Raw genomic sequence first — 26,727 nt, forward strand, 5'->3', positions numbered from 1 at the left:
TGCTCACAAAGATTGTGGGGTGGTTATTTTGCGATCAAATGGTTTACATATGGTTTGTTGGCTTTGTCTTTCTTCCGAGACTAAATGGTGACCGCTATATATAGACGTACATAAGGGAGCACAAGTAGTGCTCTCCTATATTTCTACAAACGTACAGAAGGGAGCACGAGTAGTGCTCTACTATATTTCTTCTATGTTTCTCTGTAGCAGATTATGTCACATATTGACCCCCTACTTGAGAAGAAATAATTATTTTGCTCTTCCCTTCATCCAAGACTAATTGGTTGAGTCGCTGAAGCAATAAATCAAAATCATCTTGGCTCCTTAAGAGAGTGAGACGAACATATCGGTCTTCAGCTCCAAATTCAGCACCTGGACGACCATAAACATTCGCTTCTTGTTTCAGAACTTCATAGCAATCTCTATCCTCTTCCCTCTCGCACTTCACCCATGCATAGGCTGCAAATTCATTTGATCGTCAAAACATAATTTTCACTTTTTCTGTCACCAAATCGATAAATCATTACACGCAGACACTTGCGCACTTCTGTACGGTGTTTACAATAGAATATGTCATCATGAACATTAAACTCTCATTAACTTTGAAAGGTGCAACGTCCTATGTTTATACAGGAATTCTTAAATTAAGTAACCTACACACACGTACTCTAGCATGTTTCGAAAAGCACAGGATGAGTTATAGTACATTACCTGGTGAAGGCTCTCTAATATTCTTGAAGAAGTTGCAGTATTTGGGTTCAAACTTTTGAAGAGTAAAGCGGTTTGACAGAGACAGGATGTTTGTCAAATTTTCCCAGCGTTTCTTCAAAGTGTGGTATCCGAACTCAAAGATTTCCCTACCTCCGGTTTCAAGGACGACATTTAGAAGCTTCAAAGCTCTTAGCTGAGCATCTCGAGAAATACCTAAGCTACTCATGAGTATATGCTGGGTCATCCTTTGGTACACAGACTCATCCTTTACCAATGCCCACCTGCACAAGGCAAAACATTAATATGATTTACCTAAAGGGGCTTTACTTAGGGTTTAGGGTGATAAAATTCAAGCAGAATATCTCACTATAAAATTCAATGGATGTGGAAGAATATGTTTTTGTTTTATACAACGATATATTTACACTAAGGGTGGGGAGAAAGTGGAAGAAAATGTTGGTTAGTATGTTAAGTACCCGAATCTAGTACCGGCATGGCCAGTGAGCTTAGAAATTGTAAATATCATGAGATCGTCATCTGCTGGAGCAGGAATTGCTGTAAAATGTGGCCAGTAGTATACACGATCATAGATTGCCTTAGCATTCGGGCCTTGAAAAATTGCCTTCTTCAGCTGCCCATCTGGATTGTTTGGTGAGGTTACAAACTCAACAACATTTTTAGTAGCATCCGAAGTGTTCTGCAGCAAGGCGGCATCTCCTTGAAACATATAGTCCATTGATCGGAAAAACTCCGTTTGCATTTGGTAAAGCTGTGAAAATTCACATCGAAATCATGTATATCAATATTAAATAGTTTTATTCATTAAAAATTTTGCTCGCTGTAAATTCAGAAGTCGGATCTTACACTGTAATAAGGAATTGAAGCTACAACACTTGAAGGTGAAGAGTTGAAGTTATTGGAAGTTGACAGTGCGTTAACTGCAGCATTGAGAAGTTGGGTTGAGCCAGCTCCAAAAACAATGTATCTCCCTTCAGTGACCGCATTTCCGACAATGGTATGAATTTCGCGGATGTGCCTCTCAAGCTCTGCTGAGATGCGAGATTGATCAGGGAAGACATAGCTCATTCGATGCCATCCTGCTACTAAAACTGCACTTTTTGATGCATGTTTCGTCCAAAAAGGCTCCAAGAAATACGGGTCCCCACTGCAACAAACAATTTTTGGTGGAATTTGAGCGTTTAGAGAATGAAGTTAAGATGCCAGAGAAATTCCAAATTTGTTTTGCAAAACTGTTTGTTCAAGTTTTGCATGAAAAAAAAAAATCAGCTTAATGAAATCCCGTAAGAACTGAGCTATTTTGCGTAAATAAAGATTTGATTCACTTGAAAGCCTTTCCCAAATTTCTACTTTGTAGGTGTGATATATGCTTTGTGAAAATAAGGCTGGCCAAAGCTCCACACAACACAAAGAAGCCGAATTAGATGATAGAATTCAGTGGCGGATCCAGGAAATAATGTTTGAGGGGTCAATAAGGATAGCGCGCGCAGCGCGCAAATTTTTTTTAACAGAAACGACATGCATATCGTCATTTCATCGAGTCTACTTATTCTACTTCCTACAACTCCACGCTCCACCGCGCACCTCCGCAATCACATGCGCTGCCATGGTGCAACACCGCTTTCTACTTGTCACATATCCGGCTCAAGGCCACATCAACCCTTCCCTCCAATACGCCAAGCACCTTATCAACACTACAGGTGCGCATGTCACCTTCGTTACCAGTCTCTCAGCTCATCATCACATAGGCAATGGCTCAATTCCAGATGGATTGACTTATGCGCCCTTCTCTGATGGGTACGATGACGGGTTTAAGCCCGGTGACAACATCAACCACTACATGTCGGAGTTGCGGCACCACGAAGCACAAGCCATCACCGACCTTGTAGTCGCAAGTGCAAACGAGGGTCACCCTTACACTTACCTAGTCTACTCATTACTTTTCCCTTGGTTGGCAGGGATGGCACATGAACTTCACCTCCCACGCGTGCTGCTTTGGATTCAGCCAGCCACGGTTTTTGACATCTACTACTATTACTTTAACGGGTACAAAGATCTCATCCGGGATAATACTAGTTCTGGTACAAACAATGTCCTTCCATGTCCAATAGAATTACCAGGTTTGCCATTATCTTTCACAAGCCGAGACCTTCCCTCCTTCATGGTGGATACAAATCCGTACAATTTCGCCATGGAGTTCTTTCAGACCTTTCGTCGAACACTTGGTGTGCAGCCAAGGGGTCGCACCAGCAGCTCCAAAGGGTCTCTAAGGTTGTTTCCATGGCTTCCAAGGGGTTGTGCGACCCCATTGACCCCACTGTGGATCCGCCACTGATAGAATTGGGAGTTGGGTGTGCGACACTAATATTAATTAGACGGAACGAGCCTTAAGACCATGCACAACCCTTTTGGTTAGAGCTTAAAAAATTAAGCCATAATCTAGAAACAATTGTTTTCCTTCGTTGATTATGCCTTAAAATTTAAGCCACACATAATTAAAGAATAATTCTAGCCTAATTTTTTTTTTGTTGAACTTTTTAAAAAATAATATTTTATCGATTATTCTAATTTATTTTTATGAATATTTTAACCTTAAAATATTTAAATTCTAGAAAGGTGTATGCTTTATTGATAATCTTCTACCGACCACAAAGACCTTTATAGGGCCGTTTGGTGTTGGAGGTTGAATTAAACTTTTTAACAATACGAGCCCACAACTCCTTCGCATTTTTGTTTGTACTTATAACATCATCTTCGCTAATAGAAACTCATGCCAAATAACAAGCAATATTTTCATCACTTGACCAATTAGGTCCTCTAACATGATCTTTTGGCAATTTGAAAAATTTAGAAATAGAATGAAATACTTTTGGGAAGTCGGTAGAAATAAAAAAACGAAAGAATTGTGTGGATGTTTAAACATATACATATGTAATTATAGAATTTTAGTGTGAAATTTGAGTTAAATATATATTTTTAATTATTTTAACCGTTAAATATAAAATTAGGATGTCAAATTTTTTTTACCATTGTATATGCTCATATTCAATCACAGCCTTTGATTTAATGTAATAATAAATATTATTTTTAATCTAGACGGTTGGATCAATCAACGACCCGTTGATTGTAGCTGTTGGATGGTCGAAAGAGTTGTTAGACTCATGATTAGTGGCCGACAAATCTGCAGCGCTGGGTCCCAACGACTGTCAGCTTTGTCGCGTGCAACGCTTCAAACTTGATGGGCTTTTTTTTCCCAGCGTGTCGACATGCATGGCGGGCCCTTAATTCTTGAATGAAATCTAGCCCAAACATTTATTTTTCCCCATGGATTATTTTGGCCCAATGGTTTCAAATGGCTTGGTTGGATATAAGTTCAATTTTTTGAACCAATGTAGGAATAGGTCAGTTTATTAAAATGTCTAATTTCTTAAATTTAATTATTTTATTACCAATAATTAGCTTTTCAATGATAAATTTAATATAAAAATCAAATTTCTTCGTAATTATCTATTTAATTATTATTTTTTAATATTTTTTGTTATTTCTTGTTCTTCTTCCTACTCTAAACCCCATTATAGATTTTATTTTGAATTCTTATAATCAACCTATATGACAAGTTAATGGTATTTATTTACTTACATGACAGATTCTTTATTATAATCAACCTATTACAGATTATTGTGTCTTACTTGTACGTATATTATGTTTTTTTTACCTTTTAGTTACATTTCATATCTCGCTTATAGGTATAATATAAATTCGTATATTTGTTACTTGAGTTAGGGTATAATGTTTTGCAGATAAATTTATGTTAGTATATTATTTTTTTTTAATAAGATATTAATTAGATCTTATATTGTTGGAAAATGCATGATTTTAGAAGATTTTATCTGATTTTTAATATTTTAGAAAATATAAAATGATCATAAAAGAAATAAAAATTTGTAATTATATAATTAAACTCAGTCCTATAAACAATTTATGTTTCTGGATCTAGATCTAAAAGCCCCAATTTTGAATTAAGGGTTGAACATGGTCTGAGAGGTGATAGAATGCAGTTTTAGGTTTTGTCAAGTTTAATAGCAGTAACGGAAACAATGATACATATGCATTATGGTATATATTCAATCTACACCAACTCTCTCGCCCCTTAACAATTAACATTTTAATACTACGCTATCATTTGTAAAAAAATAAAAAATTAATCTTCTTCCTGCGAAAATTTAGTACAACTTTATAATCAATTAAAGATTACACCCATATGATAAAAATATGGTGTGTCTATTATTTTAGTATAATATAATAAAAGGTTAAAATTACTATATAAAAAGTTTAAAATTACGAATTTAAATCACATTATTGCTAGCCTATTATGAGATCAATCCTTCCTCCTCTTAACATAGAGAATATCGATTGTTAGAAAAATAGAAAGTTTGGAATTGTTTGGCTGACGTAATACATGACATAATGAACATCAATAATTGATTTTATAGTGGGAATAGCGTACTGGGCCAACAGTAATTCATTTTGTGGAGTTCCAGAGAAAAGATCCGTTCCACACGTACCATACAAAAGAAAAGATTCCTTCACCTTGCTGTGATGATGACCGGCGACTTATTTATTTAGTTTGAGAAGGATACATTTTTTGAACCAAATAAAAAAAAGCATAGAAAAGGATACATTTTAGGTCGTAGTTGAGTAAGGTAACTTGTATCTATCGCCCACTAGTCTTTGTCTGCTTCTTTGAATCTCTATCAATGGAAATATTCTAAAGCATTGCATTTTAATAAGATAAATTATTTGAATATTTTTGTTTCTGGTCACATGAGTTCGGTGAAGAATGACAGAATGAATGATTTCACTGTGATAATGAGACTTTTTGTGATAAAGTTTAATTTATATTAAATTATGTATATGATTAGGTTGAAGTAAAATCGGTGTGATCATCGTGAACTGCTATTTTCAAATATTTATATGGTATCAAGCGGCTTCCTCCTAATCCAACCAGACCTGACTACCCTCTACCCAACTAGGTTTGATGACCCCAACACAATTAGATGTAACGACGATTCTAATTGGGACAATATCAATATGATTAGAAGTAGATGACTCTCTAAATCTTAACAGATTATATTTAGAGCTGTTGAAGTAGATCTGTTGATTCGAAGTGGTGGTTGATAACTCCGGAAAAACAGATTATCTATGATTTCCGAGTTCTTTTTCTTAGTCGGCCATATGCGTCTGAGACTCTTGAGTTCAATTTTCTGAATTAGAAGCTTCCTAGCATTTACCGCAACCTCTATGCCGTTCAGATTTCCTGAAGGGTTTTTAAACTAAACTAATTAACTAGCACAGTAAGTGTGAGTGTACAAAGAGAGAAAGAGAAAGAACCTGTCAGCGTTTGCTGCACATCCAGTTAAAAACAAAGAGCAGTCATGGCCTCCATAGCAGGAATTGCACTCACAAACAGGTTCCTTCCCATCAAGAATTAGGCCATCTAAGTAGGCTCTTCCATGCCCTGAGCAAGAGATGGTTGCCACGTGCTCAGCTTCTTCTGCTGCTCGTTTGCTCCAACTCAGCTCCCAATCTCCACCCACATCCACATAGAGTCTGAAGCTCAGCAATAGATTAAACACTAAAGAAAATGCTAAGCACACAGCGTAGAAGCTTTGTGCTTTAGCCATATGTATATATTTTTAACTTCTTCCAAGGCTCTTGCAATATTTATAGAGCCTTAATCATGTAATGTAAAACAGATTTAGAAACGACAATGATAAATTGACGATTTTTTTTATTTTTTATTTTTCAGTAAAAGCGGTAGATTTAACACCAAAAACACACTAAAATTTACTACGGTTGAGGTCAAATTACAAGAAAAGCTCAAAAGAAAGTTTGGACCTCCCAAAACAAAAGTTTGAGCCCATAAGCAGTAAACGAAACAGAAAACACTATTCCGCGCGAACGTGAATGATGCATCATTGAAAAACTTCCACCCAAAAAATCCAGCCAAACAATTCTCAAAAATGACAGAAAGACACTTCAACAACCTTCACAAAGCACCATAGATGGCGGAACAGTAGCAACGAACCAAAGAAAGCTAGTGACAAAACTCACTAACAACAAAGTCACTGAAGACAACAAAGTCGTCGAAGACAAATCCATGGGATGTGGTGGTGTAAACACCCAAACCGAGTTTGGGGTAAAACACACTTCTCGATCCGTGAGAGGTGGTGGTGTGATCACCTGCACCGGAGCTCTACGCACATCCTGAGATAATCTTGTCAAGATACGTTTAAGGTAAATGGCTACAGATCCGAAATCAGATGGGTTTGAGGAAAGCCAAGGTGGTGGAGGATGGGAAAGATGGGGAATAGAAAATGGAATTGATGGCATAGGATTTTCAAAGTTAAAGAAAACGATATTATCTATACTAAGGAGAATGGGTGGGCTTAACCTCATAATAGGTTAACAATAATGAAGTTCAAATTTGTTTTTGGCGAGAATCGAATCTTAGATTTCTCACTCATATAAGGTAAAATGAATTAGAGTATAAGATTTCCCGGCATGGAGCCTAGTATAGCCCTCTACCTAGCTCCGCCCTTGCACATAAAATCCCTTGTTTCCCTAATGTGGGATTATACTCTCAATAAGATCATTAGATGTTAATTAATCTATGGGGTGTTTTTATAGAATATTACTTGGGGATGAATTCGTTCATCCACTTGCAAATAATGCATATTTACTATAAAGAAAATCATAACCAAACCGTTCAATATCTTAATCTTCATTTGAAGATTATTCATACCAGATTTCATTCGAATCAGAGATCGTTTAATCAATCAAATATATCAAATAAATCAACAGTTTCATCAGTATTGAGAGAGGCCAAAAGAACATACGAAGGGGGATATTGCACAATGTTATCAGTTCGAGTTTTAGGTCTCGAGAAGCATATAAACGAGTTTTAGGTTTTGAATTAGATGTATAATTTCTCATAAACATTTCAAAAAACCCTTTTTTTGGTACAATAATATTGGAAGCGGGAGAATGAAACTCAAGATGTTGAATAAAAGAATAGATTCTTTTAACCAACTCTTTTTACACGAAGAGAGCCAATCATAAAAAAGACTTTAAATGATGTTAATTGATATAATCAAATGCATTATGCATTGTAACTGTGTATTAAGGACAAAGAAAAAAAGTAGCATAATCTATTCTATATATGAACTAAGGAATCACATATTTAGAAAGCAATACCACAGTACATTATATTTGTAATCAAGGAGGAATGAAGAATTGAAACTTGAGTCAACGTCCAACATTCAAACAAGAAATACAAGTAGATATAACAAGACCTAAAATGGTGACCGCTATATGTAGACGTACATACGGGAGCACGAGTAGTGCTCTCCTATACTTCTGCAAGCGTACAGAAGGGAGCACGAGTAGTGCTCTACTATATTTCTGCAATATTTCCCTGTAGCAGATTAGCTCACGTATTGACCCCCTACTTGAGAAGAAATAATTATTTTGCTATTCATTTCAGCCAAGACTAAATGGTTAAGTCGCTGAAGCAATATATCAAAATCGTCTTCGCTTCTTATGAGGGCGAGGCGAACATATCGATCTTCAGCACCAAACAAGCTACCTCTGCGACCATAAACATTCGCTTCTTGTTGCAGAACTCCATAGCAATCTTTATCCTCTTCCCTCTCGCACTTCACCCACGCATAAGCTGCCATGCATATAAATATTAGAGGAAGTTTGGCTTGTTTTATGCTAGGCCAAATGTTATACAGAAAAGTTGATATCAACCCTAGTTTCATTCGAATTTAGGAAAAACCCACATATTCGTTGTCCATCTTTTCATGTTAAAAAACTTACCATAGTGAGATGATACGGTCACTTAATAGCTAGGGTTCTGATACATATTGCAGAAGTGATGTAGATATGATTTGCTTATCTATTGATAAGGTTTCAGTTACTAGCCTTAAGTGTCTATGTGTTGATGATTTTTGGGTTTTAATTTTGTTTTTTTAAAAGAGATTTTATTCTACCTCAACAATAAGTTTTATGACCGACAAGTTATTTCTTATGAATTTAAGTTTTTATGGCGACAATTGCAAGCTTGCAAAAAATTAAAATAATGCATTTAATTAAAAAATTTAAAATTATTTTTCACGTTTATCTAGTTGTATTCCTCTTCATTTGTAAGTGAGAGGTTTTAGGTTCGATTCTCACCAAATGTGAATTTGAAGCTAGCCTATTGTGAGGCTAAGTCCACCCCCTCCCTTTTTAGGGGATGTATTCAATTGGGAATTTGAGAGTTTTTAATGGATTTATAAATCCATAGATTTTTATGGAGTTGAATTGATTTGTAGAGATTCCATATAAAATTTTGGTTCAATTCCTTCAAAATCTCTGGGGAGATGTGAGATTTGTGGATGTTTAAAATACACTACGAAATATCTCCACTTCCCTCTAATTCCTCAATTTTTTCAAATTCTTTAAGATTAATACATTATCTTTAAAACTAATACATTATCTTTAAAATATTTCAATTTCATACTTTAATTATCATTTCATTGCAATTTCATATATCCGTTAATCAAATCATCAGTTTGACAGTTAAGTGATGACGTAACAAATATAAGGTCCAAATGTTTTGATGATATGGAAAATAAAAATACTTAAAAATTAAAATAATTAAATTCAAAATAAAAATAAATTAAAACAAAATTTAAAATTACAAGGGGCCCACCCACCTTCTTCTCCAAGGAGAGAGATGGCAATGGCATCCACCCAGATGTAAAAATTGGGTTCAATCCAAAATCGGAAACATCTGGGCACGTCTCGTCGCCTTTGGATCCCTCGGAAATTTCAGGGTAAGGAGTTCTCTATTCCCGTCGTCCGCCCATGAAATTCACAGGAATTTTTAATTTGGGGAAAGATCTGCGTTTCAGATTTTTGGGGAATGTTCCGTGCTTCACCTCCATCAAATTCTCGATGGTGGCGAGAGTGTTGTGAACGGCGGTGCTCTCGTCGGGGTCCGAGTCGCTTCTTATCTCAGTGGAGCTGTCTCTTTTGGTTTACCAATCACTAGTACTTCGCTCTCGGAATTGGTAACTTCCAAGGTCTTGACAAAAAATTTCATCGTGTTCATCACTTGCACGATTCGTCCAATTCGTACAGTTACGATTCTCCGGAAAGACTCAAATTTTCGGTTTCCATAGGTCACACCGCAGCTCCATTCCCTACCTTCTCTATCGCCGGTGTTCGTAAACTCCAATCCCCTTCCATCGACATCGTCTTACGCCAGTGCACACGGTGGAATTAAATCCGCGCTCCCCGCGGAGAGAGAGATCGAGAGAAGATGAGATAGAGACCGCGACTCTGCGGGGAGAGAAAGGCGGCCCACTGAAATGGAAGAGGAGACCTTGCTGCTCCCTGAAATTGCAGAGAAAGTGGCAGATGCCATCTCTCTCCGTTGGAGAAAAAGGTGGGCTGGCCACTTTGTAATTTTAAATTGTGTTTTAATTTAGTTTTATTTTAAATTCGATTTTAAATTTTTAAATTTTTTAATTTTCCACATCATCAAAACATGTGGGTCTCATATTTGTCACGTCATCACTTAATAGTCAAACTGACGGTTTTGACTAATGAATGTAAGAAATTGCAATGAAATGATAATTAAAGTATGAAATTGAAATGTTTTAAAGATATTGTATGAAGTTGCAATTACATCCAAACCTGAGAGGGTAAAATGTAATTTATCCAAAATAATTTAATGAAAAAATTATATTGGTAAATGTATGTGTGCGTGCACACATGCAAAAATATAACTTAATGACATATTTACTAATCCGTAATCAGATTAAGAGAAATTGAATTGAGGAGGAATTAGAATGAGGTGGAATCAGAATCAGATTACTGTTGAAGTTGTTTACTAAAACTGTCTAGAATCGGAGTATGAATGACATTGATCTATATAATCTGTTTACTCATTCACATGAATCAGAATGAAAACTGACCCCTAGTTTAACTAATCTATTTTATATGCTAATTATTTTTAAACTTTTATTCTTTCATTTTTTTTAGTAGAGAGAACAATTTTATTTTATTTTGTAGTAAAAATTTTATTCTTTCATTTTTCCAATTTGTTTTTGTGACCCTTGGTCTCCCCCTCTCTTCCCCATCTTTCTCCCAACCTAAAAAGTTTCTAAAATTTCCCCATCTTTCTCTGCTGCTGACCTATTCCTTTCTAACAAATCTTTCTATGCTGCCAACCCACCCCATGTTTGCCAATAAGTTTTCATGCTCCCTCCCTCCATGTCCCAGCCTTGATTTTTTTTACCCCAATTTTGAGTTTCCTAGTTGAGGCAGTGAGTGAGCTTTTAACCATGGAGTCGGCGGATCGAAGAATCGAAATGAGAATATATAAGCATAGGGACATGAATTGGGTTTGGGATAAACAACAGCTGACTGAAGGCAAGGAGGAAGATGGACCTTGAAAGCTCCAGTCCCAAGTCGCGAAACAAAGAGGAATCAGAGAAGAAGTTGCAGGGAGTCGACTGAGAGACAAGCAAGAGTGTTGAAGTTGCAGGGGTGTTTTGGGATATCAAAAGAAGTACAAGGGCACTTTAGGAAGAAAAGTTTGATTCTTTCTTCCGGAATTCAATTACCAGTTATATCTTGGTAATCGGATTCCGGGTAAAACCGGAATTGAATTCCCCATTTTGGGTGGACCCTACCTTTATTTTCGTTCTCCAAATACAAGTAAACACATAAATGTGTTGGAAGGAATGCAATTCCAATTCCACTTACCTCATTCCCGTTTCGTAAACACGTCATAAGAGAGATGTTAAGAACACTCTCTCAAAGTGAGACTGTTTATGGATTTCTCTAATACCTTACAGCTTAATGTTTATTCTCGTGCCAACATTGTAAAACGTTGTGCAAAAAACATGAGGTGACAGAGAGTCTATAAAAAGTCTTATTTTTAAAAGAGTCTACTTAGTATTTCTCATAACTTAATGCTGTTGAATGATCCCAGGTTGATTTATTTTATCCAACGAAAGGTAATGTAGACGTAATACTCAGCTAGGGGAAGCAATTTTTTTTTCTGATATATATGATGGTGTAGAGAGAATGTTACCCGGTGAAGGTCCTCTAGTTTTTTGGAAATACGTGCAGTACTGGGGTGCAATTTTCTGCAGAGAAAACCGGTTTGACAACTGAAGGGTATTGCTCAACTTTTCCCAGCGTTTCTTCAAATTGTTGAACCCAAATTCAAAAATTTCCTTGCCCCGAGTTTCAAGGACGACATTCATAAGCTTCAAAGCTCTTAGCTGAGAGTCCCGGGAAACACCGAAGCTACTTAACTCTAGGTAGGTTTCCATTCTTTGGTACACAGACTTATCTTTCACAACTGCCCACCTGCACAAGGCACAATATTAATGTATCACTGTTGTCCTCCTTTCAACTTGAGGCTTAATCAAAACTTAAACAGGGAACTTTGTGTATTAAACATATTATTACCCGAATCTAGTACCAGCATGGCCAGTGAACTTAGAAATTGAAAATATCATAAGATCATCATCTGCTGGAGCTGGAATAGCTGTAAAATGTGGCCAGTAATATACACGATCATAGATTGCTTTGGCATTCGGGCCTTGAAACACTGCCTTCTTCAGCTGCCCATCAGGATTGTTCGGTGAGGTAACATACTCAATAACGTTTGCGGTATCATCTGAGATGTTCTGGAACAAGGCCGCATCTCCTTCAAACTTAAAGTCAAGTGATCGAAAAAGCTCCGCTTGTGTCTGATAAAGCTGTTAAAACTCGATGTCAAAATGATGATATACATATATTGGCAGAGCATATGCGTGAATTATTATTTGTTTTAATTTGTACCATCAAAACTGACAATCATACGTTTGTACAATTGTTTAAATCATAGATGGTACAATCGTTTTAAATTTCGTATGTCGACATTTCGGAAGTAAGATTTAACCTTGTAATAAGGGACTGAAACCAAAACACTTGCAGGTGAGGAGTTGAAGTTATCAGAAGACAACGCGTAAAGTGCAGCGTTGAGAAGATGGGTTGAGCCAGCACCGAAAACAATGTATCTTCCTTCGGTCACAGCATTCCCAACAATGGCATGAACTGTGCGGATGTGATTCTCAAGCTCTGCTGACACGTAAGATTTATCAGGGTAGCTGTAACTCATTCGATGCCATCCTGCTACTGCAATTGCACTTTTAGCTGCATGTTGCATCCAAAAGGGTTCCAAGAAAAATGGGTCTCCGCTGCAACAAAAATGCAAAGGCTCATTAGTCAGCATTTCCTCTACCCATTTGGTAATGTTTCACTCCCAATAAAACAGTTCTTTAATTGGAGTGACATATTAATTGAAATTGTTCTAATCATTAAATTGTAGCATATTTTCTAAAAAATATAGCACTTGGTTCATTTCTTTGTAAGCAAACTTTTTGTACCCTTACGATTACTGTTTGACACTTGTAATCCTTTCGTTTTAAAAGCATTCCCAAGTATAATTTTTTTTTTTGGAAAATTATATTCACACACATCAAATCACTTCTCTCGTATCTTTTTAATTTTTTAATATTTTTCTATCAAGTGTTAGTAGTGTGTAAAAAATATTAAAAAAAATTAAGAGGTTGTGTGAATATAATCTCTCTTTCTTTTTTCTAGGGATCCCTCAATTTCAATTAGGCATGACAAACGGATCGTGTTTGTGTCATACCCATCTTAACAAATTCTTAACAAGTGACCCAATAACGATCTAATTTGTTAATGGGTCGTGTCTTTCATGTTAGGTTAACAGGTCATGTAAAAAATTATCATGCCTAATGTCTAAATATGTAAAACGATATCTTATCGGGTCACCTATTAAGTGACTTGATAACGACCCAATATGTTATAGGTTCTTCAAGAACAACTCGATTCATTATCAGGTTGACTCGAAACCTGTTATTTCCGTAATGTTCATATCCGATTAATAGTGTGTAAAAAATTGGCTTGCCTAATTTCAACCAACCATTTTTCATTAAATGCCATTTCATTTAAATTTGAATCTTCTTTGTGGGATCTCGAGAATTCGTGATGTAAGATAAACGGACACGATCTCCGAAATCCTTACAAAGAGGATCAAGAGAAGATATTGTTGGGTCTCATTCGGCAGTTGCAAAAACAGTGACTGGTGAAGCCCAAAATTGACTTGGCATGATCAAACATCACTAATTCAGAATGAGGATCCTCTTCGGATTCTTTTGTGGGGATTCTGGGATCTTCAAATTGTATCCGTTCATCATACATCGTGCATCTATTTTTCATTATGTATTATTCATGTTTAATTTTAGATAAAAATATTTAAAATAATTTCTAACTGCACGATATACAATGAACAAACATAATTTGAAGATTCTCAAGATTCCAAAAGAGAATCTCAAGAGGATCCTCATTCATTCATTCAGGAGCACATGTTCCAGTTATATGGGGCCCAATGCTAAATAATATCAGTAGGAGAATCATTTGCAAAAGGGGGTCCCGAGCCAAAAGAAAAATATTCTACTTGATAAAAGACAACATTTCATTTTAGAAGACCCATATAATATAAAGCAAAACTAATAAAAAAATCTAAAAAAACTTCTATTTTAATAAAAATTTATTTTAAAGGTATAATGAATAGTACCAGGGAATAAATGTAATTTTTTGTTAAAAATGAACAATACTATAAGTGTTTTGTTAAAACTCCTGTATATAAATGTTGGACCCTCTTCCAGCTTCCTGTCTGCGTTGTAGAAAAAATATTTTAATCTTAATTCTAATATTTTAATTCTTAATCCTGGTAGGAGCTTTGTTTCTGAAAAATATTCCAAACTTCAAGAGGTCCATGCATTTTATCATTATTATTAAATAATATTTGACTATTCAAACTCTAAAGAGGAGCAAGAATTTCTAATCATAGCCAAGTATACGTTTGTTTTTATTAGTTTTTTTTCATTTTCGGTCTCAGATTCATGGTCGATATTCACTAAGACCTGAAAAACAGAGTCCGTTGATATAGATTTAAAGAAACTATAGCTCCTTTCTTTTTTTAAATTTCTTCCTTGCCTTTTATTTTACAGTTGGGATTTAAATTTTGGGATGATCTAGTAATTCAGATGAAACACTGAGAGCGTACAATGAAAAAGATTTATTTATTTTAAGTTTTAGTATAATACGAAATTTTAATTGTTTGTAAATCACTGATCTAAAACCCCTACTGAATCAATATCCCAAACTAGAGAGAGTGAGAGAGTGAGAGAGGGGTACCCGTCAGCGTTTGCTGCACATCCAGTTAAAAACAAAGAGCAGTCAGGGCCTCCATAGCAGGAATTGCACTCACAAACAGTTTCCTTCCCATCAAGAGTTAGGCCATCTAAGTAGGCTCGTCCATGCCCTGAGCAAGGGATTGCTGCTACGTGCTCAGCTTCTTCTGCTGCTCTTCTGCTCCAGCTCAATTTCCACTCTCCTTCCACATACAGTTTGAAGGCACACAGACAGAACAATAGGTTAACAATTATAGAAAAGCTCGCAACATAGATGCTTTTTCCCTTAGGCGCCATATGAATTTAGTTTCTGCTTCTCAGGTTCTCTTGCATATATTTATATATAGCCTTATATATGCAAAAGAAAATATGAGAATGACAAATTCAAAGCATTTGGAGAGAGAAAATGATGGAAATGTTATGATAGGCTATAAATCACTTTCAATTATAATATATATATATATATATATATATATATATATATCAACTCCAATAATTTAATATATGTTATGAAATGTGGTATAAATGCTACACGTGTTTTGTACAAAAGCTAGTTAAAGTGAACTTTGGTGTGTTTTGTGTCGAAAAACTAACCAATGTGGACTTTGGTGAAAACTATTAAATATATTTGATGAAAATGTCATAGTGAGGTACAATTTTCTTCTTGTATGAAAGATGTTGTCAGGCCAAATGCCCTAAAAATAGAGGCATCCATGTAACCTTATGACTAACACCAGATCAAAAGTGGAAAGCAATAAGATCACTATCTCCCTCCTCTCTTTATATATATTCTTTGTGTGATATATTGCATCCGTTTCGTTTCTATCTCTAATAAATATTATCTCTCTTAATTTTACCACAGTAAAATTCTCACAAAGTTAAATCTGGCACGGTTAAATTATTACAAAGTTGCCTTCATCTATAGATAGGTATCATATATCATTCAATTTATTCATATGCAATTTAGGGTGATTCAAATCCCGAGTGATCAAATTCTGTTTTTAGCTTTCCTTCTATTTTGATTTTAAGTTAAATGTTGTTCTACAAAATGAAGGATTCGCCATTAACGGATTTACACATTTAGGTGTCTTTAATGGAAGAAATCTTATTTGTTCAATTTTGTTAACTTTCTTTTCTTACATATGATTTTAAGGAACACCTGAACACATGGATGTAATATATGTATATAAACATATTTTTTTGGCACTTATATTTTCAAAGTTTCTACACTTTCAACTTTATTTCAAATCCTGCAGTAATGAGCGGGTACACCTGCTAGTAACATATAAACCACAAAAATATCATTTCCCAAAAAAATTATCAGTTCCTAAGGAAAAAAAATCTACACTTCGGAATAGACCATGACATCAGATTAGTATCCCTTGTTCATCTTCATCGTTCTCTCAAGTTTTACCAAGACGGTGTCATACAACTGAAAAATAAAAAATAGTAGAAATACATCACATGGATTAGATGTTAAAATAGAAGAAGACCATTCTAATATATATATATATATATATGTTTTGGGAATCTAATATGTAATGAATCATCTCATACAAAACCAAGTATAGGTTGAGAATATTGATTATTCCCATTATTCCCACGCCAACCCAATTATTCCCACGCCAATCCTTCCGGTGTGTAACCGAAAGATACTAATTATGTGTCCGCAACAGAGGTCGTTCGCATCCACCACGTGAGCATTACTTTATTCTACATGGTGCCGTTGTAGCTTGGTTACAGTGCAATTGAAGGGAAGAATTTGGTTTTAATTATGAAATTTCCTTCTTTTATATTTTATTTTATGGAATATGGCTATGGTGTGAGTTTCTGAGTTGGATTGTAGTGTGAGTTTCTGAGTTTGGGCCCTACATGGATTGTAGTGTGGATTTGTGAGTTTGGTCCTATTGTGCTCCTTAGTTAGAGCAATGCTTTTGCCCGTTTAAATCCGTACTAGGCGACACACTTCGACTCGAAATGTTCACCTGAACTTTTAATCGAGCTACGCTGATTGATACTAAGAAGGTGACGAAGTCATAAAGTATAGTGATGTGGAAAATATGAGTAAATTTAAACCTAAAAATGACTAAATGGAAGAGTGCACATATGAGTAAAAATTGAACCCATCTCACATATGATGTCAGAGCGTAAGTAAAGTCCAGTAAAATTAGGATAAGATGTATACCATCGGAAGTAATGTCCTATAAAATCTTTTGCCAGAAATCCTTGTTGACACAAGAGCATTGCTACTAAAACCTAGAGGGGCGAAAAAGGTGAGTGTGCTTGAAAATAATGTTTGTAAAAATCTTTTCCAAAATGTGTAACCCCTCACCGTAAGACAAGTATAGTTTCCAAATTTATATACTGCATATAGTATGAAAACAATTACGTAAACAGTAATATTTCAGAAATACGGTAAATCACAACATTTCACCTATAAAACATAAAACATATGGTGTGATCATAGTATTTTGCATAACAAACATATAATATCAATGCTGACATACGAGCTCATGCAGAGATATTCTGACATAAACAAGACTGGGTGTAATGATGATCTACGCTTTAGTACTACAATCACGTGAAGACTAACGCATCACATAAGCGTCTTAATTGCCTATAGCAATCTAGGACGTGACTGACATCTACAATGGATCTAAAATGAATGTATCATTGTGATGTGAACATACACAGGCTAGCCTTGGGCCGGACAAGTACTAACATCAGTGTAGCATGCATGATGTGCAGTTAACATAAATACGATCATGCAACGGTAAATCGATAATTCTAGTCAACATAATACTATTCATGGCCGTAAATATAATTAAGGTGTCATATAATAATACGCATACATGTGCATCCTGTAAGACGTAGAATAATTGTGAAATCCCGTCCCTGGAATTTCATTATTCATTGTGTATCTCATAGTTTAAGTTCGTATTTCACATTTACGTCATTTTTATTACTTAATTTTAATTATGTAAATTTTGGAAATTAAATTGAATAGTTATCAGGTTTGAATTTTCAAAATCAATCTTTATCTTTCGTTGACATTTCGAAGTTTTAGCTAGTGTTTTTAAATAGATCTCGAATCCACGAACACATAGGCGAAAGCTGTTTGCGAGTCCGAGTTATAACGGTATAGTTACAAATATTTGAAGTTGTGAACTATAGATTGTGGGTTAAAGGTTATCGGTTAAAAGAGGACCAAATCAGATTTTTAGAGGTTGAAAAAGGACCAATAAGGGAAGAAACAAGAAAGGGGGTTTTCCCCCTTCCATTTTCGTCATCCCGTGCACCCACAAACCCGACTTCAACCCGGTTGAATTTCGGCCAATCTCCACCATTTTTTCAGGTCATTCTCAACCCTCCACCACCTGCAACTTATTCCACAACCTCTCATCTACCTTATTTGCTCAAATTGAAGGGGTTTTAAGGCCAAATTCGGGTAGAACTCCACCGAATAACCAGGAGGTTCTCGACGGCGATTCGTCATTCCGGTGAGTATTACCATTCACCATCACCTTTGATCAATTTCTCTTGGATCCAAGATCAAGACCCAATCAGTTGTAGGGGCGTTGGAACACCAAGGAAGCCGAATTGAAGAACACCCACCTTAGGGTTTTTGACATGTGCGAGCCAATCTGAGGGCCTTCCAAGCCAAATTGGACTTGGCCACAGGTATAAAGTTTACTCTACTTGTTGAGATCTTTATTTCTGTAAAATTTGAGAATTTTTGGAAAAGGTCAAATTTCCCGATGTGTGACATCCGATGTATGAAATGTTGATGGTTAACATTATGTATCTATAGTCTTATTTGAAAATTACCCATTTATCATGTTGCATTTGTTGCTTTAAAGTTAGTGAATGCATTAATGTAATGTTGATGATGGGGAATCGACAATTATATTGTCCCGTAATGTGAAATTGTTTCTCTTCATATTTGGTACAATTTTGCTAGAGTTGTAGTATACATTTAGTCAGACGTGGTCCATATTTTATCCTTGTGATGACAGTGAATAGCCATTGTTGATGAGCATATTGATTCCATCTTATTGGTTTAGCATTATCAAACCTTTCTGCTTATGTCTGAAGTTGAACGAATCCTTATATGTATGTATAAATTAATGAAGGGATGAATTTGTTTCCTTATTTACCGTATACATATATCTATGTATGCATATTCAAAAGAACTTACTTATATCCCTGGATATATATATGCACCAACTGCCAAGGCTTTTCTATACAGGTATATCTATATTTGTAAGTAGCATCTTCACTTATTTTCTCTAAGTGTTTTCATTCAAATGTTACATTTATTTTGATCATGTTAATTCAAGTTAACCAAAATAGTACTTGGATCTCATAGTGTGAATTAGTAGTTCCAAGTAATCTAATTAAGACTAGAGTCGGAAGTGATGCATTTAGTAATTGCATATACTTGAGAATAGGAGTTGATCGAGGTGATGGATGCTTGTAGTAATAATTCGAAACAATGCTTTGGAACCTAGATGGGAAATACATAAATGGATGGTGTATGTGCTCATGTTTTAAATCATAAGTGTGGAGGTAGGAGGCAAGTTGTATGTTGGTTTGATACCACCATGTAACATTGGTACCTCGATGACCCTACTTGGTCAATCCAAGTTGGGGGGTCACTACCTACTTGGTTATCTTGACCCTACTTGGTTAATCCGCGTTGAGGGGTCACTAATGGTCCTGCTTGGTTAATCCGCTTTGGGGGACCATACTATATATGGATCGTGCTTGGTCAATCCGCGTTGGGCGATCCTTATGGCCATGTATGCTTAAAAGTGATCATGCTTGGTTAATCCGCATTGGGTGATCACTTCCTAACAGCTGTAGGAGTGACTCTGCTTGGTTAATTCGCATTAGGAGGTCACTGCTACTTGGTTACTTTCTCATGGGTGGCTCTGCTTGATTGATCCGCTTTGGGAGTGGGCATTTCCTATTTGGTTACTTGCGTAGGCTTCGGCCGAACGACGTCTCTCTAGCTCTATGTTGAGTGTATCCATGAATTTTGGCTTCAAGAACTTTGAGTTTGATTTAGAAAAGTCGTTGGATGTCTATGTGACTCCTTTGGAGTTTGCAAAGGTTTGGTATTAATTTCTTATGAATGATTTATATTCAAAGTTTATAAACTGTGATTGATGGTTGGTTTCATCATTATTATTACATACTTTGTATTATTGTCGCTCACACGAGCTTTGCAGCTTATCCGGGTTGTTGGTTGCTCGATGCACCATTTCCATGATGTAGGCACTTATTTCACATGCGACATGTCTGGGTAAATTATGAGAAACTGTTTGATATTTTGATTCTGTTATGTAGTCCAGAATCCTTGTTGTTGCTCATTTCCATAAGGTTATCTTAGAATCCTAGATTCAAGTGAATGGGAATTACGCACGATGGATCTTGTGAATACAAATTAGAATTATCATGTTATTATCCATAACTCAAATAGGGAATTATGTAGAGTTCTTTAATTAAATTCGTGAAATGATATGCTATCTCACTGATTGATTAACGTGATTAAATATTAATATTGTGATTCGTGATTCCTTGATATGTTACAAGCTATGAATTGAGATATAATGTTGGAAGCATAGTGATTGGTATGATGTAGTGAAATATGATTTGACTTGTATATTGGAAATGGTTGTGACATGCGATTGAAATGCATATTGAATTGCTTGGGAGATGTGAGGTCTAGTAATGGACCGATAACGATGGAAGTATCCCTAATCGATTGTGATAGGGATTCCTTACTTGATTGAGTTGGTCTTCATTTAGGAATGTATTAAAGATAGGATTTAGTAATTAACACTATCTTTAGTACCTTTGACTTTTCCATGCCACGAGAAGGGGAGCTTTGAGCAATCGTAGTTAGCTGCTTGGACTTTCAGGGATGTTGAGTTGCGCGTAGGAGTATCTGAGAAGCCTGCCCATTTAGTGATGGCAATCTTGTCTTTCTTGAGAAAAAGTTCACGTGTTGCCTTCTAGATTTTTGGTATTATTTTTGGCTCCAGACCAATCACATATAAGCCTACTAGTAGATTAAATGAAATTAATTTGGAATCATCTATGTAATACTCACTTTATGGAAATGTAATTTTTTTTATTGTAACTGGTGTAGGGTTCCTACTTAAATAGGAATCCATGTGACCCTATATGCACTGTATTATCCTATACACATGAATATAAGAAGTTATATTTCTACATGGCATCAGTCTATTAGAAGTCGTACACACATCATCCCACATGTGAAATGGTGCACACGCTAGCCATGTCACCTCATTTTTGTTGTGCATGTGTTGACTAAAAAATTTCCACTCATGGTAGGGGCATGTTGAGAATAAATCCCACATTGATGGAAAAATGAACTTACACAGACTTATGTGTAAAGTTAGACTACTCTCCATTTTGTCAATTTTACACATATTAGGAGTCATATTTCTACACCACAAAGGCCTTTCACAAAATGTCTCCTACCATATATCATAGAGCACACTTTCTTGTCTACTTTAAATGTGATTAAAGAACGTTCATCATACACATGTTATCAGTGCCAACCTGATACAATTGAGTAGATACTACACAATTTTTTTTTTCATTTTAATCTTAAGTTTAATACATAGTATTATTTTCTAATGAATGTGAAAGAACGTAAAGGTGATCAATAGAGAAGACTTTTCCTTAAGCTGTAACCAATGGCTCATTGAGGTCTAACACATTGTTTGCATAACTTGGTTGTTGGAATTCAACAAGGTTCTAAAAGACGGTAGATGTTAATTGGGCAGTCAGCTGGGGCCTAGCGCCGGGCAGGGCCTAGGTGGATTTAAGTATATGTGTAAAATTTTAGGACGTTTTATGTTGATTTTGTAACATTTAGTCAGGCCATTTGTTTTTATCATTATTGGGCCTTGTTTTTCACTAAAAGAAGAATTAGGTTTGTTTTCTTATTAAAGAAAAAATAGTCCCTAAATTTTAAATAACTGCCACCTAAGTTCCTAACTAAAAAAAAACCCTAACTCATTAGTTACCCTACCGCCGACCCATTTGTTCTTGGCAATCGTAGTTACCTCTCTCTCTCTCTCTCTCTCTCTCTCTCTCTCTCTCTCTCTCCCCACATCCAAGCCGTCCATCTTCTTCAACTCTGCAATTATAGATCCACTCCTCATTTGCACTTCTTTTACTCTGCAATTGCAGATCGAGGTCATCTCTCTCATCCAACAAATCGCCCCATTTTTTTACCCTGCAATTGCAGATTGAAATTGTCAAGACCGTCATCGAGTCGTCCAAACTGCAGCGGAAGAAAGACGCTGCAATTGACTTCTTATCAAAGCGTGACCACCTAGGCGGTCGCCGAGGCTACCTAGCCTACCCAGCACCTGTCTAGGCGCCACCTAATACCCTTGCCAATTTCTTCAATGATTTTGGTTTAATCGCGGCGGCAAACTACCGCTTAGGGCCTAAGCCGATTTTTAGAACACTGGAATTCAGTGTATGAACTAATACCAGGTAAATGTGGGTCATAAGTTTACAAACTATATCACACTATATCACACCTTTCACTAGAACTCCCAAAGCACATGGACCAAATAAATAAAAGAAGCAGCAAGTATTTTAGGAAACAAACACTTTGATATATTGGAGAGTTACAACTCTTATTGCTGAACCATCTCAACTTGGAATGGAATAATTTAAAACGTATACACACATATACCTTTTATAGAGAATTTACAAGACATACTACAGCATATATAGCATTAAATGCTATCAATGTAAAAATATAAAATCTAGCTGCTATTGAAAATCAAACAAAGCAGCTCCACATTCGGAGGATAAGAAACATGCTAGTTGAAAAAGAAATAGTTGGGCTTACAACTATTTCACCAATATGTAACCATTGACATTTATTTTGCTTTGAACTTCCAACCTTTATTCCTTGACCAACTGGGTTAGTCGCTGAATTAGTATGTCAAAGTCATCTTGGCTCCTTATTAGGCTGAGACGGACATAGCGCTCTTCAGCTGCATACACGCTACCTCCACGCCCATTAACTTTTGCTTCTTCCAGTATTTTGTAGCAATCTTTATCTTCTTCCCTCTCGCACTTCACCCACGCATAAGCTGCCAATATAATAAGAAAATGGTAAAAGTTTTGGAAGTACTTTTGCAATTTGAAAAGAGTAATTATCAAACTTGTTTGGAAATCTGTCATTATACTAAATTAAAAGGGGTGGAGTTCACAGTTTCTACTCTCTGTTATTAAATCATGGTATATAACTGTATAAATAGTGAAGATGTTACCTGGTGAGGGTTCTCTAATTTTCTGAAAATAAGTGCAATATTGGGGTTCAATTTTCTGTAGAGAAAAGCGATTGGAAACAGACAGGGTGTTGGTCAATTTTTCCCAGCGGTTCTTCATAGTGTCGTATCCGAATTCAAAGATTTCCCTGCCTCCAGTTTCAAGAACTACATTCAGAAGTTTCAAAGCCCTTAGCTGAGCATCCCGAGAAATGCCACTGCTGCTTTCACTCATATACTCCGTCATTCTTTGATACACAGACTCATTCTTTACCACTGCCCATCTGCGCAAGTGCAAACATTCCAAGCAAAATGTAGTTAACTGAAGTAAGCTTCCTTAATTTGGTTCATCAACGAAAAACAGTAAATACCTTAAGTAAATAATGTTACTAGAAAAACAGAAATGATAAATTATTGAGTTATACTATTAGAATTTGATTTGTTAAAAGACATAAAATAATCATCATTATAAATTATTGATTATAGTATTAGAATTTGATTTGTTAAAGACATAAAATAATCATCATTAACATCTCTGCCCTTTAATTTTAAAATGACTAACTTTGTCCCCAAACTTTGACTAGGGCTTTTGTTTACCTAGTTGTATCTGCACGTCCTAATTTTCTATGTTTTCGCTTCGCTAAACTATTTTAAATTGACAGGGATGCATGGATAGATCCACCCTAATTTTATGATATATGAATTTAGGTACGTACCCAAATCTTGTACCAGCATGGCCAGTGAGCTTGGAAAGTGAAAATATCATTAGATCATCATTTGCTGCAGTTGGAATCGCTGTAAAATGTGGCCAATAATAGACACGATCGTAGATCGCAAAGGAATTGGGGCCCTGAAGAACTGCCTTATTCAGCTTCCCATCTGGATTGTTTGGTGAGGTTACGAACTCAATAACGTTGCCTGCATCTGAAATGTTCTGCAATGATGTTGCATCTCCTTCAAACTGATAGTCCACTGATCTGAAAAATTCCGTTTGTGTCTTGTAAAGCTGTATGCATCAAATTCAAACTTGTTACAATAGAAGTAAATTACCAAACTTCATCCTCTTGTACTTTGACCTCGACTTCAGTTAGGTCTTGTAATTTACTATTAGCTTCAATTCAGTTCAGAAATACAACCCGTTCGTTCAAATTTTTACAGTATAAAACTGGACATATGATTTTCAGATGATTAGACCGTTTCTAAAGATAAACCAAAATTTAACTCTTAACCAACATTAACCTAGAAGAGTTTGACTGAAACTAAAACTATGGGGACCAGATTGCAATCAAGATCAAACTACGAGTCCAAAAGTTGTCGTTAATATAATTAAGGATATATTTGATGACCATTTAGTTTTCTCTTTATTTGTTTCAGATAGGGGAAAAGTATACGTGAGGAATTAGGGGAGAAGAGTGTTGAGAACAATGAGAAATAAAGAAAAAAATAAAAACGATATCTTAAAAGTGAAAAAAAATGGAAACTTCAAATGGTTTACTGTTTTTTGTTTTAGTGTTATTAGGTGTGCTCTTCGTCGTATATTTTTTCTACATCTTTCTCATCATCTATCCTCCCCCCTCTTCTATTTTCCTCATTCCTCTCATATATTTCTCCTCTATCTGTAACATAGAAATGAAAATTAAAAACACTTGATTAAAATTCAGAAGATCGAACCCTGTAGTAAGGAATTGAAGCAACAACAGTTGCAGGTGAGGAGGAATTATTCTCAAGAGCAAGTGCGTGAACTGCAGCGTTGAGAACTTGGGTTGAGCCAGCACCAAAAATAATATATTTTCCTTTAGTGACCGCGTTTCCAACTACGGCATGTACTTTATGGATGCTCGCCTCGAGCTGCGTTGATATGTAAGAACCATCAGGAAAGCTATACCCCATTCTATGCCACCCTGCTACTAGAATTGCACTTTTAGCTGCACGTTGCATCCAAAATGGCTCCAAGAAATATGGATCCCCACTGCAGAACAACATTACGTGTCATATATATATATATATAATGGTAAATTAGAAAAAGCACACCCAAGATTATATGTTCTATACAAAAACACTTCAAGAGCTCAATTTCATGCTCCAGAGAGAGAGAGAGAGAGAGAGAGAGAGAGAGGGGGGGGGGGGGTGACCTTCCAGCATTTGCTGCACAATCAGTTAAAAACATAGAGCAGTCGGGGCCTCCATAGCAAGGATTGCACTCACAAACAGGTTTGATTCCATAAAGAACCAACCCGTCCAAGTAGGCTCTTCCATGGCCTGAGCAAGAGATGGCGGCCACCTGCTCAGCTTCTTGTGCTGCTCTTTTGCTCCAACTCAGTTCCCGCTCTCCATGCGTATATACCAATAGATTAACAAGTAAAGAAAATGCCAGGATAACAGCGTAGGAGCTTTGTGCCTTAGCCATATATGCTTAGTTTATTACTTTCCTATAGCTCTCTTATATATTACCTGCATCGTTGCCATATATATACTAGTAATGGGGTTTGCGGTTTGACCATTTTTACTATGGTGCCGACGCCTATACAATGTTATGGTATATTTTCAAAAAAAGAAAAATGTAATGGGTATAAATGGAATGGGGATCCTTTCCAGATCCTCTTTGTTAGGATCTCGAACATCCTTCAATCACGTCCGTTCATCGTACATCGTGCGATCATTAATTATTATAAATTTTTTTATTTGAAATTGAATATAAACAGTACCTAATGAAATTTTTTTTATTTGAAATTGAATATAAACAGTACCTAACGAAATTAGTCGCACGATGTACGATGAACGGACGTGATTGAGGATTCCCGGTATCCTCACAGAGAAAATCCGGAGAAGATCCTCATTCGTATAAATGGTATTAAAAGATATGAGTGATGATAAACCTACCTCACTGTCTTATTAATCCACCCTATTTTTTAATAAAAATTTAGTATCAATTTTACCCTTTTATAAAATGACCGGGACAAAAAAGAAAAAAAAAATCTCTTTCCTCTTCATCCCTTCAGTTGAATGGAGAGATGTCGGGTCGGATTATCTTGAAAAATGCGCTCTCAATTGTGGAGATTGTGAATTTGATAATGAAACAACTTTGATTATTCTCATAATTTCGTTCTCATGCTCCATTTTCAAACTTGGAAAAAAATTTGAAACCAAAAAGACAAGAGGAGTGAGAAAATCCGCTTTGACTCGTCTCTAATCACGCTAGTGGTCCTTTTCTTCCCACTCATTTATTTTCTCTCCCTGGACTTTTCTCTACCTCTTTGTCACTTCTTTCTTCCTCCATCTATAACACCACCATTTCACTTCTGTTCATGTCCTCTCTCTCTCAAATTTCACAC

General features: G+C 35.9%; 2 protein-coding genes across 5 annotated transcripts; both read right to left on the reverse strand.

Annotated features, from left to right (window-relative positions):
• LOC126587675 (tryptophan aminotransferase-related protein 3-like) lies at positions 1-7,073 on the reverse strand. The gene is made up of 5 exons (XM_050252765.1): positions 6,121-7,073; positions 1,576-1,876; positions 1,188-1,480; positions 712-992; positions 1-459 (listed from the first exon to the last, which is right to left on the reverse strand). The coding sequence occupies exons 1-5, from the start codon at positions 6,411-6,413 to the stop codon at positions 212-214; spliced, it is 1,416 nt and encodes a 471-aa protein (XP_050108722.1). The 5' UTR covers positions 6,414-7,073; the 3' UTR covers positions 1-211.
• Positions 1-25,854, reverse strand: LOC126587676 (tryptophan aminotransferase-related protein 4-like). Of its 4 annotated transcripts, XM_050252767.1 has the most exons (6): positions 15,070-15,454; positions 12,743-13,040; positions 12,268-12,560; positions 11,885-12,165; positions 8,221-8,464; positions 1-215 (listed from the first exon to the last, which is right to left on the reverse strand). In XM_050252767.1, exons 1-6 carry the CDS (start codon positions 15,360-15,362, stop codon positions 212-214), a joined length of 1,413 nt encoding a protein of 470 aa, XP_050108724.1. In that variant the 5' UTR covers positions 15,363-15,454; the 3' UTR covers positions 1-211. The 4 variants fall into 4 exon arrangements, with proteins under 4 accessions (XP_050108724.1, XP_050108725.1, XP_050108723.1 ...); XM_050252768.1 differs by lacking the exons at positions 1-215; positions 11,885-12,165; positions 12,268-12,560; positions 12,743-13,040; positions 15,070-15,454 and adding exons at positions 23,399-23,679; positions 24,112-24,401; positions 25,067-25,364; positions 25,528-25,854 and having other exon boundaries at positions 7,972-8,464; XM_050252766.1 differs by lacking the exon at positions 1-215 and having other exon boundaries at positions 7,972-8,464; positions 15,070-15,453.
• Positions 25,855-26,727: the final 873 nt, after the last annotated feature.

Source organism: Malus sylvestris, chromosome 10 (genome assembly GCF_916048215.2).
Source record: "Malus sylvestris chromosome 10, drMalSylv7.2, whole genome shotgun sequence".
Classification (NCBI taxonomy): Eukaryota; Viridiplantae; Streptophyta; class Magnoliopsida; order Rosales; family Rosaceae; genus Malus; species Malus sylvestris.

What these genes read in the sequence shown, in the direction of transcription:
- LOC126587675 (XM_050252765.1), bottom strand. Translation starts at nt 6,413, where the DNA reads ATGGCTAAAGCACAAAGCTTCTACGCTGTGTGCTTAGCATTTTCTTTA. An exon ending in TGTGCAGCAAACGCTGACAG is followed by an intron (nt 1,877 to 6,120) that starts GTTCTTTCTCTT and finishes TGTTTGTTGCAG; the next exon opens with TGGGGACCCGTATTTCTTGG. An exon ending in CTTCAATTCCTTATTACAGT is followed by an intron (nt 1,481 to 1,575) that starts GTAAGATCCGAC and finishes GAATTTTCACAG; the next exon opens with CTTTACCAAATGCAAACGGA.
- LOC126587676 (XM_050252767.1), bottom strand. Translation starts at nt 15,362, where the DNA reads ATGGCGCCTAAGGGAAAAAGCATCTATGTTGCGAGCTTTTCTATAATT. An exon ending in TGTGCAGCAAACGCTGACGG is followed by an intron (nt 13,041 to 15,069) that starts GTACCCCTCTCT and finishes TTTTTGTTGCAG; the next exon opens with CGGAGACCCATTTTTCTTGG. An exon ending in TTTCAGTCCCTTATTACAAG is followed by an intron (nt 12,561 to 12,742) that starts GTTAAATCTTAC and finishes GAGTTTTAACAG; the next exon opens with CTTTATCAGACACAAGCGGA.